We start from the raw sequence: 17,282 nt of genomic DNA, 5'->3' as shown, positions 1-17,282 counted from the left end.
GGCATCAGATCCCAGTGCATGTATTCTAGTAGTGCACTTCTTTGTTGGTTGCAGGGTTTTTTTTTTGGGGACGCGCAGATCCAGGAATTCTTAAAACTACTTGCATGGCTGGATTCACTAGCAAACATAACAAACCAGCACCGTACATATAATGATTTATTGTAGGTATTCACTCGTCTTTTTTGTGTTCATTAACATTATTGTCCTCACCGCGTCCCCAACGGAAGACCTGCCGGCCCCGTTAGACCCAGAGAACATGTCCGCATCAAAGCGTTAGGCCGACCGACCCGTTGGGTGGGTGAGACTGATTACGCAACATCATGACTATTAACAAGTCACAGAACTAAACTTGATCTTATTCATAAAAAAAAAAAAAAAAAAAAAAATTTAAAAAAAAGGAAAAACATGGATTGACAGTACCAAACATTTTCTTTACCTTCAGGAGACAGTTAACAGAGGCTAGGCCCATCACACACTACTAGCACAGTTTGCTGAAGGTATTGCACATTTAGTTTCAAAAGAAAAGAAAACCCTCCCCCCCTCCAAAAGAAAGGAACCAAAAACACATTTAACAATTCTCTTACTTCTAGGTGAAGTATACATCATGTACAAAACTAGAAGTCTGTTGAAACCGACAAATAGTACACTTTCAAATAAATAAATAATGGAATCTGTTATTCACACGTCTTCGATAGCTCATTCTGCAGGCGACTGAGTAGATGCGAGAACTGGCAGAAATTCAGCGTGAGGTAGTTCATCAAAGCCGAATTAAATCAGATGCTTGGAGCATTTTTTTTTTTAAAGCAACAACAACCTAACGAGCAGAAAACAGTCCAATAGAATCCACTAATATTGGGCGGAGCAAATTGCGGGCACTTTAGCCAACGATTGTTTTCTAATTGATTATTTCATCAAACACGAGGAATGGATCCACGCCAGCGACCTCCCCCCCCCTTACGGGCGGGACACTGGAGTCACAGCGGTGGGACTGCAGGCCGGGCGTCGCACTTTTTAAGGTCGAGGTGGCTGAAAGCGGAGCAGGGTCGACGTCCAAACGGAGCCTGGGTTCAAGGCGAGATGTGCACGTCCCCAAATGAAAGCGGAATTATTAAAGAAGCTCCAGCTCCCCCTCGTCGCGCCAACACAGTAAACGCAAACTGACAAAGCTCTTATTCTTTTAAGTCAAGTTTTGCATAGCCCAGTGGTGAAGCTAATGTGTGCTTGTTCATTTTTACTACTGGATACATGGTCATCCATACAGTACCAGTCCAAGGTTTCCACTGAATGAAGGTGTGTAGACTGCTACTGTACATAATACTAGCTATACTGACATTTAGCATGTCAATTTACCAACAGATAAGGTTTGAGTTCTGCAACCACAGAAACAAAAATGATTAGCCAACACACACACACACACACACACACGCCGATTCCTTATGGATTTAGAAGGTTAGTGCGCTTAATAAATGTTTATGTAACCGGACATTAAATGAGCCGGACCATCGTGGGCTCCTTGTGTTTGATCGCTTGTGACCACGATATCGGTGATCTTAAAAAGTGGACAAGCCGTTCCTCGAGCGTCTTGTTTGGGACCGGAGCCTGAGCATCGTTTGGTTCAATACTCATCAGCGCCACCGCGGGGGTTTGAGTCGGGCTGTCGGATATGCATCTTCCACCATCGGCATTCCCCACCTGGCCCCTCTTACAATCGTCGCATAGAATTGGTACTCAAAGAAAACAAAGGTTATTAAAATCGATTTTTGGTTGTTGTCACTGCAAAGAAACGCGTATTTATACTTTGATGAAAGACCTTGATAAAACTGCCTTTTCGTCTGAAATGACTCCAGCACAGGCTCGAGCATCTCGGCGCATACGTCACCTCCTCCTTATCCTGCTGGGGGTGGGGGGGGCGGGGCGCGGGGGGGGGGGGGGGGGGGGGCAGAGCCAAACCAGTAGAAAAATATACAACACATTTGTGAGAACTACCACCCTATCATACATTACCGATTTGATATGGAAAGCAGATGCCATAAAAACCTACATCAATGAAAACACTTCCTCCCACTTCCTCAGGAATGGATGACAGACAACAGGCACTTTTCCTTTCCACGTGGAAACAAAAGCAAATACAAAAAGAAACAATCAAAATGGGCACTATTATTGCATAACGTAAGAATAATCAGTTATTTCAACCGGTTGTTTGTGCTGCTAACTTTCAGGTTATTTTCTTCGGTCTGCTTCGCTTGTAGTGTTTGGCCAACTTTTTTAGAAAAGTCACTCTCAAATTTCCAAATTCATAAAAGTACACCACTAATAACAGGCTCTGGAAGCGAGAAGCCAACGTTTTATCAACACTGTTCCATAAGGCTGCGGAATCCTCATCTCCCCAAGACACCCACTCCCCCCCCCCCAACATCAGCACGTTCACTCGCCTTCCCAACATCACAACTCCCTGCTCGACCGAAGCACATTCCACTTCCCCCACCTGACACGACCCCCCCCCCACGTCTCCGAGAACCTCCCGGAGCACGACACAGACTGCTGCGAAGCCCCTCTCGGACACAGACTAAAGCTGCTGGTTATCTTGCGGCACCCGACTTGTGCCATTTTCGATCCCATAGTTTAAAAGCAGAAAGTAAAAATGAATCACACGAAGAGTAAAAAAAAATGAGTTGGAAATCCTATCATGTCTCAATAGGAAGTGAAGGATTCAATTATAAAGCTTTCATTAAATGTTACAATGTAGGAAGTAGTTGCGAATCAAGAAACACTTTTTTTTTTTTTCACAAGCAAATCTAAAAGATCTGAGCTCATCAATGGATATGTCATATGCACTTAAAACAATATCCGTGTCATGTGAAAACACATAAGGGGAGTACTAAGACCATACGTATGTCAATTCAATCATGTTTCAATGGCTCACTGCAAACTTGAATGGAAGATAAATCTACACAACCTCAATCTACATGTATATGGCAAGTCGTAGAAGCAATAGCTTACAAGTGAAAAAAAAATAGGTCACATTAAACATTTTTACAGCTATTTCTTTCAATTTTCACTGTCGGTCAAAAAACAAAAACGGAACGTAGTGAAATCATAAAAATTGAATCGTCTTAGGTTTCTGAAAAATTAAGAAATGCCACAATAAATTACAGCTAGGACCCAAAATGAAAATAAATCCTAATTCAAAAAAAGAAGTGACAAATGAAAAATGAAAAAGAATTAAAAAAAAAAAAAACATCTGCCTTTTCAGAAATCAAGATATTTCTGAAAGCAGCTAGCCGCTACGCTACTGAAGACAAGCACAGAGAGTGGGTGGGGGGGGGGCAGGAGCCAGTGTAGGGCCGGGGGGGTGAGCCCAGCCCAGGAGGAGGTGTAGAGTCGTCTGCAGCAGCCCGGGGGAGAGAGGGGGGTGGGGCAGGGGGGGGAGCTGGTGGCTGCAGCGGGACTCAGTCTGCAGGCTGCTGTCGGGGGCGGCTCGGGGGGCACGCAGGGGGCGTCGTGGGAGGACGAGGAGGGGTGGTGCTGGTGGAGCCACCGCTCACTGCTGCACCTGTGCTGTGAGACACGGGAGAAGGCCTGTGGTCAGCTGATAGAGGGAGCGAGAACACACACCAAGCGCCCACACCATTTGCTTCTATGAGGATGACATCATCACCATAAATCGTGACGACATTTGAATGGTCATTGAGGAGCTTCCCGAGCTGGGAATAATGAGGAAAACAAACTTCACCCTGGTGGCAACATCACGCACACATACGAGCTGTGAAGTGTACCAGTTTGTGACTTTGAACATCCTTGACATACGCTTGCTCACAGACGTACTAACCTATGGATGCTGGCTGTCCCCGGATCACACCGTTCTTTGTCCTTTCTTCCCAGTCCAACACTTCTTTGTATATCAACTCTGCAACAAACACACATGTATTTACTACAGGCAGGGGGGAGAGAAGAAAGGGGCCATATAGACTTAATTTGTGCACGGTATTACGTTATTACACGACTAAACACCACAGATGGAGACGTTATAGAGTACATTTGGACAAAGACTTGGTTCGCCACATGTGCATGAGAATCTTTAGAATCGGTATGGTGAATCACAAATGTGATCCTTCCTACCTTTCCACTCATCCACCGTGTGCTCCCTCTCATCCAGTTGCTTGTCTGTGATTGCGGGTGGTGGCTGGAAAAAAGACACACACACACACACACACACACACACACACACACACACACACACAGCATTTCAGTCTCTGTTCCACATTCTAATCCTAAACACACACGTCCCACTGTGGTAAATGATGTTTCTTTTGTTCTTTTAACACATTCACCCGACCCTTCCAGCCAGCTGAGTTGCTGTTACACAAATGACTGTATGTCAGACCATCTTCAGCCAGTGGCCACTGTTTCGGCTCTAAAAGTGAAACCTAACTGTTGGTGCCAGATGGAATCCTGCGGCACTAACTCTGCCTCACACTGAGCCCACTTGATGCTGACATGTTCCGCCTCGGAGGGCGCCGACTCTCTTTCTGGGGGAACGATGCGACAAACAGTGTTGTTGGGATCAAACGACCTTCATTTTAAGCATTAAATCGGAGTGAAAATTCGTAACTTTGCAAGGCGGTGCTGTCAGTTCTGACGAGCCCCTTGGTGCTGAAGAGGAGAAAGCAACAATTCGCCTCGACCAGTGCAAACCGATTTTGCCAGAGATGAGTCATTGGGTTTCAAAGGGCGGGGCGCTATTATACTGAGAAGAATGTCTTCAGTTTGTATTGGGTTTAGTTGTTTATTTATGTAAGAAAAGACTTTGAAACTAAATATTTGAAGGGATTAACAAAAGTAAAAAACTTTAGTGAGTACTTACTGCCTCCACTTCAGTCGGGTCGTACCACACGTTGATGTAGGGGTGCTGGAGAGCCTCGTCCACCGAGATGCGCTTTGATGCGTCTATTACCAGCATCTTGCAGAGCAGGTCCCGGGCTTGGCTCGCTGGAAACGAGATAGATTGTAAACTTCAAGCTCCAACCGTTTCTCCTTCCATTCTGATACGTCTCCATTTGGAGATTGTCTCGCTAACGTGACGCACATTCCGCTTCAGGATGTTGGAGGTAGACACACTGTAGGGAGGGACCATCAAGTGTGAAAAAACGAGAGGAGAAGGAGGGTTTAGCCTAAACCTCGTGTGGGCAAGTGGGACACACTACCATTATCTACATATTCCTGCCTTGGTTAATTGAGGAGGTCTCGTTCCCGTCGTTCCCTCTAGCCGGGCCGTTAAAGTGGAGCGGTCAGCTCCTACAATGAGGGCTTCAGCTAAGGGCGCCGCTGAACGCCAATTGGCCACCCGGGGCTTTGCAGTCAGTTACATCCATCCTTCAATTACTAAAGAAATAGCCATTTAAATTCTAAATCAGCAGCTTTTGAAAAGCCTTTTGTTCAGATTTCAGCGAGTAAAACTGAAGCATACGAAGGCATAAAAAAAACCCGCTCTCAGCATAGTGATTGCCTCATTACTCATCGCGCCTTGTGCGATGTGATAAAAACTGTAATTTACATCCAGGATGGACCCTTGCTGCACCCGTCAAAGAGAAACTAGGCGGCAAATGGCTTCTCGACGCGTGGCGCAGAGTTGGCGGCCTCACGCCATTCATTCCAGGGACAAACGGGAGCCGTTACCTTTCAGTTTGTTGTGTTCAGAGTCCGCGGGGAACAGGACGTCGGGGAAGAGCTTCTCGAAGCTGTAGCCGGCGTACCGCGGCCGGTTCTCCACGTAGGTCCTCACCGACTGGTTGAGCTTCATCAGGAACTCCTGAGACGGCGTGCCCAGCTGCTCGATCACCTTGTTCCACTGGTCGATGTCTTACGGTTACAGGGTTAAGAAAAGCAACAAAGGAGGTCTGGACTCCCTTTGGGAGTAACAATCATGGAAACGCTGCGCTTTTTTGGATCACAACCAATTGAAGCGGTTGGACATTGGTCTGGGCAGACCACAAGCCTCAGGTGATCCAGATGCTGAATATATGTATGCAACTCTTCTTTTTTCTTTTTTGGGAAACACACATTTACATGCAAATGGAACATACACAGATCGGCACCTCATTCACATCTTCTTCTGGACACTGAATGAAAAACCATGAAAAGGTTCCTGTTATGAAGGTGTAGGAAAAAAGCGTCTGTGCACACAAGAACATGAGTGACGTTGCCAGGAGACTACTCTACTTACTCGGGTTATGAAACAAATGCTGCACAAACACAGTTGCTTAGTTTCTATTTCAGGCATCTTAAGGAAGGAAAAGTCACTCGGCCAACCTCTATGTCCTGGTTCACCTTCTCCAATCTACTCTTAGTGCTGATGATTCCCTCTTCTTCCTCCCGCAGCACAATCTCAATCATGTGCCTCATGTTCACAGCCTGCTTCTCCTGCAGCTTCTTTTTATTTTTATAAAACATATTTATTATGTGGGAGGTGACTCATTGCATGCAGTTTCTAACAGTCGGAGAAGGTCATGTGACCAGTATCTCCACCCGTTTTGTCAGGGATGTTGATTGGTGTTATTGATTACACCTGTGCAACACCCACCATCCATAGAGCCCCCACAGCTCGGCCCATGAAAGGAAATAATGATAACCCTGAAAACAATGACTCATTGTGTGAACAAGATGTGAGACAGAAAGGACGAGAGACACCATGGCATTTTGGAGGGGGACGGAGGGGACAGGTGGGGGGGGGGGGGGGGGGGACGTCGACTGGGCGTCCAACTTAAGGATACGATCAGTGCCTGGAAACAACACACTACCCCGGACCATTTCAGCCATGATGCAGCCAACAGACCAGACATCAACTGAAAAAATGAAATGACAACCACCTATTTAGCATGCGGGAGCCGAGAACAGAAACAAATACAAACCCTCACAACATAAAGGAAAACTCGACAGGGGGAAATGAGAAACAAGGTGTGGTGCCAAGGTGACATGTGTGATACATGACCAAAAAAGTTGCATGCAGTGGAGTGCCCTCGTTTGCTGCGCTCACACCGAAAGCAGAGCGAACTGTCCGTCTCCTGTGATTGGTTTCATGCAGTAAATTCACGAGAATGTGCTTCATCCGCGTCTGTGCATTGACTTTGCATGGAATCTACGCGCTAATAATTGGCTTTGCTTTTGAGGTGAACGCGGTTTCAGACCACAGAGCTAGCACAACCTGTATATCTGAAGAGCAGAGTGGAGTTCTGCTGAACGCTCAATCAGGGGCTCTTTGGATAGGACTGCAATGCATGTCGGATGTATTAAACTAGAATATTCTCATCTTTACCGGCCCTAATGATCATTGCCACCCACATGACAAACAAGCCCTTTAATGGTTCACAAGCATTTCTATAGCAATCATTTTGTAAAGCAGTTTTTGCAGTTTAGTTCTCGGCTACGGAGCAGTGTCTTGTCTCGAGGTGTCACGATGCTTACAAAGGGGAGCGAGTCTGCTGCATCTGTAAGAAGAACAGGTGGGTGGCTGCCAAGTTGAGCTGTCAAAAGCAAATCGGGAGAGATGTAGAATCTCCGTAGCTGCTCGCGGGATCTCAACGGGATCCATTTGATGAAGAATGAGGAGACAAAAGACGTTTGTTGCTGTGTTTTGTTCCTTAAGGAATGCCAGACACTGCTGCGGGCAGCTCAAGGATACAATCCCTTCCCGGAAAAAGGATTTTGTGGCGAACCATTTCTGCCATAATGCAGCCCACAGCCCAAATATCCACTACATGAGCGCAGCGTTAAAGGAGGGAGAAGAGATTAAGCAAAAGAATGCAACATGTCAGCAGGAAATTATTGTCAATGCTTTTTGGTCAAGAGGACAAAGCTTTGGACAGTATCAACACTAATAAAGGTCCTCCTGAGCTTTGTAAGAAAGGCAGCATTATTATTATGTAACCTCCCCATGACCTCTGTACTATTATGCATCTCACTTTGTACCTAAAAGTCAAACTATTCTATCACAGGAAACTTTCAACCTTTATGGAAATATACTTCTTAGCTTCTCCTTGTTGATAGTTGATTGTCTCTGTATGCTCAACCTGAAGCTAGAACCAGGTGGCAGTTAGCTTAGTTTAGCTTAGCGCTCAGTCTGTAAATAGCTAGCATGGCTCTGTCCAAGAGTAGAATACTGCAGCACTTGATGCCTGCTGTATTTTCTGCAGTACTCGGACATCACACAATTAAAGAACACAATGTCATATGTTAATTAGTGAGCTATAGAGGAGGGACTGTCTCCTGGCTTTAGCTTTAACCAACCAAAATGGTAAATGACTCCTCTAACAGTCTTGCAGAAGCTGCAATACGTCCCGAGCAGGAGCACCCGGTGACATTAGTGACGCATGCACACAAGCCTGTATTCACAACAGGCAACCTCTTAATAAAACATCAAAAGCATGCAGTCGGCAGAGGGGAAGTTCCCCCCTGAGTGTGACCTCTACAGCACCAGGGAGAGTGTGTCTGTGTGTGTGTGGGGGAGAGTGCATGTGCATTTGGGAGGTAATGAAAAACAACTCCGGGTGGGAGCTCCTCCTTGTCCACTCACCGTTGGCCTGGTAGCCCATGCCCAGGATGACCTCGGGGGCGCGGTAGTAGCGGGTCACCACGTAGGGTGTCATGAGGAGGCCGGTGGCGGCGGTCCTGGCCAGGCCAAAGTCCAGGATCTTCAGCGTGCAGTCGGACTTCACCACGATGTTGCTGGGCTTCAGGTCCTGTGGGGACGGAGAGTTTAAAAGCCACCGAGCGGACACAGGGCTACTATACGGGGCATTCTGCTCTGAAAGGACCAACGACCACACCACAATCATTCATTTTCAGAAAGGTGGTTCAAAGAATGATAAGGATGGTCTTTCTTTCATCTTTTCCGTGGTCATATTTTTTCTACATTTGATCCGTATCTAACTGATACTGGAGTTCAGTGCCTTAACATCAGTTGTAGCACCGTGTTCTGCCCTGCTTCATATGGTAAACAAGTGTCTTTCAAACATTGTTACCGGAAAAGACACCCTGTGTGACCACTCAAACTGGTGCAGCATTCAGGAACCTTTCCGCCTTGTGTGTTTGCGCAAGTACCGTGCCAACGTCGGGGTAGAATGGCCGGGCAATGGTTCAGCCAATGGAGAAAACGCAACACATATGGATCATAAGCCACATTAAACTCAGCAGCAGAAGACAGGAGGCCAACCTATTTTATTTTTAGGAAGATGATGTTTTAGCTGGAATAGTTTTTTTATGAGTTATAACAGCAGAACAACAGATTGGATACTCAGCAGTTTCATGAGAAGCACTTTTGTCTTCATGATTATCACTTCCTGTTTTGGAAAATGCAACACTAACTCCAGCATATCCTGAAAGGCAGGGGGGTGTTTTCAACTTAAGCGTCTGTAAAAATGAATAAAAGTAAAATCAAAGCATAAAGGACCAACGACCTCTCATTAGAGACAAAGCCCATCAGAATGAAAGATCTGAATGGCGATCCGTGACTCATTCTGCTGCTGTTCACCTTACGAGAGCTTCGCGTGCTGATGCGAGCGGGGCCGGCTAGCTCCGCCTACGGCACAATTAGTTCCGGCTGGCAGAGCAGGAGGAGCTCAGTGACTCTGCTGCTGAGTCTTTCACCGAGGCTGATCAGACAGAGTGCCACAAGAGTGTGTGTGTGTGTGTGTGTGTGTGTGTGTGTGTGTGTGTGTATCTGCATGCAAGAGGGATCCTTAATGTGCTGCTGCTGCTGCCTCAGGGTGAGTGTGTCATCCTGTTTCTGTTGTTTCAAAGGGAACAAGCACCGGAGTTATTAAAACCTGCGCAATAGCTCTGCTGCCTGACAACTTGTGTTTTGGTACTGATGCGATGAGATTCTTTGAGATTTTAGGAGTTATGCGACACTAAAATACTCGTCCTAAATTAAGTGTAGCTGTCTCGACTACCGTGCGATGAGTGCAGGGACTGTATTTAACTCCACACATTGTGGTCAGAGGAACTTTGCAACCTCTGTTGTCCAAAACAAACGTCTGCCTCGTTCTCGGCCGGCTTCAGTGACATCCTGGACAGACAGGCAGAGGTTAGTGCGTGTACATGAGCGAGCCTCACCCTGTGTATGATGCCGGCGGCGTGCAGGTGTTTGATTCCACAGAGCATCTGGTAGAGCAGGTAGGACAGCCTCTCGTGGTCCAGCTCCATCTGAATCACCTGGCAGAGGTTGGCATCCATCAGCTCCATCACGAGATACCTGTGAGCAGAGCGCACAGGGTAAAGCACATGCATGCACACAGGATCCTACATGCAGGGGTTTCATATGCTGACTTGCCCTGGAGTTTCACAATATCACTTATTGTATTTAGCATATATGGATGACACTGTGATACTATTCAAACGCTTCGTAGTAGTAGTAGGATTAGAGGGTTTAGACAGTTTATGGTAAAAACTAGATGATAATGGGATTCTTTCCGTTTTTTTAGATAATCGGCATTGCTCTTGAGTTTTTTTTTTCACTCCTTTTATGCATTCAAGTTTTAACAACCTTTTAACTATTTATTATTTCCAGATAATCTTTTCAGGCATCTTTTGTTAGTCTCCTGATTAGCGTGAAGAAATCAAGGCAAAGCCTTTGAGCTATATTTTGAACTCTAATTGCCTCACATGCGCAGCCACGACATTTAGGAAGTGACAGTAACGTCTCTTCTTCGAAAAGCTGTGATGATGCTATGCTATTTGGCAGCTGTTACATCATCAGTCCCTGCAGTCCTCCTACTCGGAGTAAGAACCTTCTGACAGATTGTTATACGCAAAGAAACATCTTGTTGACGGAGTGTGCAGCGTTGCACCAAATGAGGCCGGACTTCTGCATACTCCAATAAGTCAGAATACACCGTGATAGTGTGCAAGGATGAGAGGAAGCACATATTTTGTATACTATACACGTGTATGAAGCAGTCAGGCACTCTGTAATGCAAGTATGCATTCAGGTACACAAACACTGCCGAGCGCAGTACCCTGCTGCCTCCTCGGACTGTGTGCCATCCACGCAGCCCTCTGGCTACGATGTGTCCAGTTTCCTTCTTAGCTCCAATCGGGCAGACACAGCGCTGCAGGCCAGAGCGAGCGCTTCTGAAGGATGGCATTAATCATGTTGGTTCCCGTTATACTCTGTGAAACCATCACCCCAGTTTTTTGTATTTCCACATTTATTCATTTAGTTATGTGAATATGTACAGATGTTTAAATATAAAAAAAACTCTGCACATTCTGTAGAAGGGGGTCCATTTACAATAGTTGCTGTGCTCAAAGGACTGCAGGATAACACGCAAACCAGAGATGCGTTTGAGCTGCACAAGCCCCCCACAATAAAACAAAAAAGCTAATGGAAGGCCCAGCAGGGCACATCCTGGATCGATTTGACCAATGCTCGTGCTCAGTGGTACTCACACGTCTTGGAATTCTTCCAGTGTCTTCTGTGGCGTGAACACATTTAATAGGCCGATTATCTACAGAAATGGAGGAGAACAGTTATTAATCTTCAAGTCTGGAGGGGAGACGAAGGGTTGTAGTGAACGACATTGTCCACCAGCGCCTCTGAAGCAGCGAGGAGGAGCGACTGCATCGGCCTGAGTGGCGTGCTAAACTGTAACAGGAGAGCAGAAATGGGCGTGGCTTGAAAACGTCGCCCAAACAGGGGTGAGCTGGCTGGTTAAAAATGCAGCACAAACACATTGGTACAACAACGATGTTCCAATTGAGATCTTTTCATTATCCGGACATTTCTGTTCAGCACTCGTCATCTCGACTAATTCAAACAGAAAAACCTTGTGCATTCAAACCCAGACGAGAGAGACCTGCATCCATAGCAACCAGAAGAGTACACAAAAAACTTCAGGTGCCACTCCTGATGCATTGTGGTAAAATGGATGTATGGCAGCAATAAAATGGCATGATGAAGGAGACGAGATGTCAACTGGAGGTCTTACGTTCTTGTGGTTGACACATTTCATGAGCACCAGTTCCCTGTAGGCCCGCTTGGCGTGGGTTTGATTCTGAAACGGCCGGCTCAGCTTCTTGATGGCGACGTTCCTCTCGAAGTTATGATCGTACGCTGAGCTGGTGGGGGGGGGGGAGAAAGCAAAGAGTTGGTTAAAAAGTGCAGCTTGTTCAACGTGTCCGACAGATTTAACTGAAGTGCGGCGCTCTCCCTTCAGCTCAGCTTCCTCCATCCACTGATGTAAATATCTGTGTCAGCAGTAAGCAGTTTGGAGACTTTACTCGCTTGATGGGTGTTTACATATTTCCTCCACTTTCCATCCCTAGTGTCTGTGGAAAAACTATTTGGATTGGTATGACAGAAGAAAACATCAGATTTGCAAGTGTGTCTGGTTGTTAAAGATCAGTTTGAACAGATAAAAATCAGCAGGCCTGCTTTCCATTCAGTGTAAACGTAAACATAAAACGCTGGGTTGTTTATGAACGTCTTTGTCATTTCCTTGCATATTGATTACTTGGTAAACCGTGTTTATTTTAACACCACAACCCAAGGTCCACCTCATGGTTAATCATGATCATCAACACACACGTTTACGTTAACCCTCTCACACTGACCGCCCTGGCAACAGTCTCTGTGGCATATCCCACTTGAATGTTTTTTTTTGCTTTCACAAAAATATAACTGTAGTTTGATATTATGTGAAAAGAGCAATATATGGATTAAATTTGTGGTATTTGAGAGATTACAAGTTTTCAAAAATTAGTAGGTCAGGTTTGGCATTCACTTTATTAAGAAGTTTCACAATAACAAATCTAAATGAATGAACAGAAGGACACATTTTCAAGGTCACTTTACATCTCTAAGAGTTAACCTACAAAGCAAGTTAGTTAGTCATCTTGTGACCTAAGAAAAGGAGCATCGTCATGACAACTAGGCCAACACGGCCACCGATGGAATGCAGTTGAAGACAGAAAAAGCTGTGTAACTTTCTTCTTTTCTTGCTGTCCTTTGACTTACCAGACGATTCCCTGTGCTCCAGAGCCGATGGGTCGGAGGTTTTGGTAGCGCTTTATGACCATAAAAGTTGAATCGCCTACATCTATGCTGTAGTACTCCTTCTCACGCTTGTTCCGGTTCATGGTGAAGCCTTGGACGAACGCAATGACTGGGCGTCCAAGTGGGGCTCTCCTCTCAAGACCTGCAGTGCATGAGCAGAAGACAACACGATGAAAGAAGAAAAGAGAATAACTTTGATGTGACTCGTTTCGGCCGCCAAAACACCCACACTGAGAAAATAATGCAGGGATTTTATAAAAACAACAATACAGTCTTCTTTAATTTATTCAATTTTATGTTCTCTGCCACCTCTTTTTGGTTTGGGATGTGAGCTTGAGCCGCCTTGGGTCCGCCCATCAAATGCTCTCATTGGTTGAGACTGTATCTGTACTGAGAGCCAGTAAGCCACAGACTTTCAACATAATATTTTTGTAAATGGAGGATAACACGGTAACACGCCAAGCACTAATATATTTACTTCATGCCAGCATTTAGGACAACAGCCAATTAAACATTGGAGGAAGTGCTGACGGATTGTAGAACTGTCAATCAAAGAACGTGCGGTAAGGGCTCCGAACGCTCATCATCAATTCACTCATTTAATTCTACTAAGCACTACTCGGGTTGGAGTTATGGCGAGGATCTTGTCTAGTTATCGGCCAAATTTGCGTGTATTTCTTGAGGGAACTCAAGTTCCTGGCAGTGATCGACTCCACTGAAATGCACACACTTATGTGTGTGTGTGTGTGTGTGTGTGTGTGCACGCGCACTGGCACAGTATAAATGTCATCTAGCTTCCGCGTCGTCGGTTATAATCACCACTGTATTACGACTCCTAAAGGTCTGGGCGACGGAGGGACGAGCCAAAGAGGAAGCAAGAAGCGGGAAGCGAGGCTTCACGCTGCGTCTGAAGACCACCACTCATTAGTGGGATTTGGAGCACTGCGCTGAGGAGGTTGAGAGCTGAACGTTCCTTGGACCATGGCTCGACTGATCAACGCTGACTCAGCCCTTCCTTTCAGTATCCTTCTCCCCTCTTCCCGCTCGTAGGTACACGTTTCATGGCTCTGCTGTTCTACACGGCAGGAAAACTGACGTCCACATTGTACTCGTATCCACCTGTGCCGCCTCATCTCTGCTTCTTCTAATCTTTGTCTCCTCTCCGCTTTCCCCACTTCAATCAGCCTCTAGCCTCGCGCTGCAGAGCCTAGAAAGCAGCCTGCAGCTGAGCCGTGCCACGCAGACGCACAGGGATGGATGAAAGGAGCCTCAGCCGCTGCCACGTTTGTGAAGAAACACAAACAAAAGAAACTCGTTCTCCTGCAGGTGCACAAATACAAACAAACATTTTTGTGAAGCTGAATCAAAAGCTAATTCAGTGTTTTGAGAGTAGTCGAGCGAACAGATCCCCCCCCCCCCGATATAATAATAGGGGGAACACTGTAATTACACAAATTAACCCAAACAAACAAACACAGCCCAACCCGAGCATTCGTCTTCCAAGATGCTTTACAGGCCCAGCCAACCTTAGCAGCCCTTACCATATGTGAGGCACACATGTACCAACACAGCATCAGAAATAATCTAGAGGAATGAAATCCTATTTTACACCGCTTGTCGTGGCCCAATCACAACAATGGATTATGGAACACTGAACGCCGGCTTGGTCTGGTGTTAACTGATCAATATTACAAAAGCAAAAGCAGCATGTACATACATTCTGTAAACCTTTAGTATGTAGCATGTGCTAACAATGCCAGATACCGATGCTCATCAAGATCACAACATGTCCCTTTCTCCTTGTCTCACTGCAATCTCAGAAACCAGCTGCCGGCTGACCCCCGACCGGATGGCTCTTCCATTTGGACAGGGAACGGCACACATCAGGGTGACTGAGACCTGTGAGACTGCGGGATGTGGAAACCGTGTGTGTCAGGACGTCAGCCCAAATAAGAGTGTCAGGAGGGCCGCACGAAAGAGTGAAGCCGATATGACAAAACTAAAAAAATAACCACACGTTACCTATGTGAATACATAGGGGTCAGAGGTCCATTAGAGCTACTGATGATACCTTGCAATATCACACTGGAATGTGTTGCAGCTCCATCAAAGATTTACCGACCACCACAGTTGTCCTTTATTAAAGTCCCCGTCAGTGAGGAAACGATGTCTCTGACCACCAGACGGGAAAGAACCGTGTCAGACCGTCCTTACCTTCAAATTATGGGCATTCAGCCACAGTAATGTCTGCTGATGAGAGATGACACCGGGGCACCTGATGCCAAACACACCTCTAGTGTGATGGGACGACCTGGGGGCATTTTAGCTGTTGCCTCGGACAATCTGAGCGGAGATGTGCCAACTATAAAACCCGACACAACAATTGACCCCCATTGTTGGAATGAGGTCTGTGGTTCGGACAAGCTTAGGAGATTTAAGGATTTGTCAATACAAAACCCCTCTGGGAAATTTTGACGCTTTTACAAGTCTTCAAAAACGCGGTTGCTAACAAGAGGCTAAATGAGACTACAAAACTTTCTCTGAGGAGTCCGCCATCACAGCACTGACTGGAAGTTATTTCAATGTGGAAAGCTACAGAGGGGAAAAGTAGTTGATTTTTTCGCCACATCACGAGTTGCACAATAATGTCACGACGCGTGATACAAATGGTCCATAGGGCTTGTGAATCTTTACAGGGTGCAAAGAGACACACGATGGCGACGGATTCTCTCAGGGAAAAATGTCCTTCAACTCTTTGAATTGTGACCTGCTGTGGATTTTTTTTGTTATCTCGTATGGGATAGTTCTGGAAACCAGGTAAAAACAAAAAATAAAGGGGACCTGGACGTGAGCCCGGCCAGTGTGGCCTCTCATTTTACCAAAACATTGACTACACCTATATAAGAAATATCCCAGTTACTACTTGTGTGTGGTAGAAGAAGAGGACCAGCTAGGATGCAGAGTTGCACAGTGCATTTAAATAAGCCTGATGCTTCTTAAACGAGTATTCACAAATAGACCCAGGTTTTCCAGATATAAACATAGTCGTGCTATGGCCAGAAACCCATGGTTCCATCTCTGAAGGCTACCTCTTACTCTCAGTACAGAAATCAATTTCTCAGTGATTTTGGCTGACTCCTGCTATTCTCATGGAAGGTTATTTAACAATTTTGTAAAAAAAAAAAAAAAAACAGGACAACGTGACAGCAATGTGCAGTGCAGCCTGGGATGACCAGGAACCAAACAGAACACGTCAGACACACGCGTTTTGCATATCGCTGACAACCCGTTGGGATCGCGAAACCTCACATTAGATCAACTAGCTCGCGATGCCCACTGTGCATCCAAATGCCGACCTCCCATCCGACCCGAGCGGCCATTGCCTCATCGCAGATGCCGCTGCATCACGACCACAAGTGCGAACCCACCTGTGCTCGAGTCGGGCCCACCTTCCAGGCGAACGGACACACGTGCGAGGTCCTATCTTTGGCAGTAAATATCCGCCGGGCGAAGGTGTTTGGAAACGGGGGCGCGTTCAAAGGCGTCGGTGCGTTCGTCTCTTGTTTACCGGAGGGGGCTCCCGTCTTCCGATCACCGCGGACTGGAGGTCACGGCGTTGGGGGTTGTTGCTTTCGCTTGTTTTTGTCGCGACTGGCGACAGCACCCGGTGCACGGTTTACGGTGTAAACTGTGCTAACGTGTGTGTGTGTGTGTGTGTAGCAGTGACACGGGGAGGTTAACGTTACAGAAGTGTAGCCGCTCCGTCTGGCTGCCGTTTAGCAGTTAGGCCGGACCGGTCCTGCTGTGGTAGTCCCCGTGTATACTTTAGCAACACTAAGTCACGGTAACGCCAAATACGCCCCCCACACACACATTGGTGACAACGACAACAACGTCTACCACGTTATATAGGAAGAAATGAAGACAAACGTCGAGCTCACCCCTATCCGGTTAAAATCCAACAGCGTCGACCCGCAGTCGCCGTCTCCTGCCTGCCGAGACACAACCCGGACGTTTTGTTGGGGGTTGGTTGGTGGGGAGAAAAACAGCTCTTTAATCCCCTTTTCCTCCGGAAACTCTCCCCGCTTCCCTTCACGCCAGCAGGTCCGGGTCGTCGTAGAATTCGCGTGTAGCCTCAACGTAAGCTAATGTCTGAGCTGCCGCGACACGGGCACTTTCTGCCATTTCATAGCAGCGGCGACGTCGAAGCGCTTGAAGCCGTTTGCTCCGC

The 17,282-nt window shown here is 46.5% G+C and overlaps 1 protein-coding gene across 1 annotated transcript; it reads right to left on the bottom strand.

The window, feature by feature from the left end:
• Window positions 1-1,924: 1,924 nt before the first annotated feature.
• On the bottom strand, window positions 1,925-16,498 carry LOC119212533 (mitogen-activated protein kinase 8). Its single transcript, XM_062559866.1, is given in 13 exon segments — window positions 1,925-3,533; window positions 3,536-3,553; window positions 3,830-3,907; window positions 4,120-4,183; window positions 4,865-4,989; window positions 5,677-5,859; window positions 6,771-6,842; window positions 8,570-8,735; window positions 10,111-10,249; window positions 11,446-11,504; window positions 11,985-12,114; window positions 13,013-13,193; window positions 16,480-16,498. Coding segments are annotated over 12 exon segments (1,440 nt in total). The 5' UTR covers window positions 13,135-13,193; window positions 16,480-16,498; the 3' UTR covers window positions 1,925-3,249.
• Between the last annotated feature and the right edge of the window lie 784 nt (window positions 16,499-17,282).

This window comes from Pungitius pungitius, chromosome 21, assembly GCF_949316345.1.
Source record: "Pungitius pungitius chromosome 21, fPunPun2.1, whole genome shotgun sequence".
Taxonomy (NCBI): domain Eukaryota; kingdom Metazoa; phylum Chordata; class Actinopteri; order Perciformes; family Gasterosteidae; genus Pungitius; species Pungitius pungitius.
Note: the sequence above shows the minus strand (reverse complement) of the source record. Positions and strands in the feature narration are given on the sequence as shown.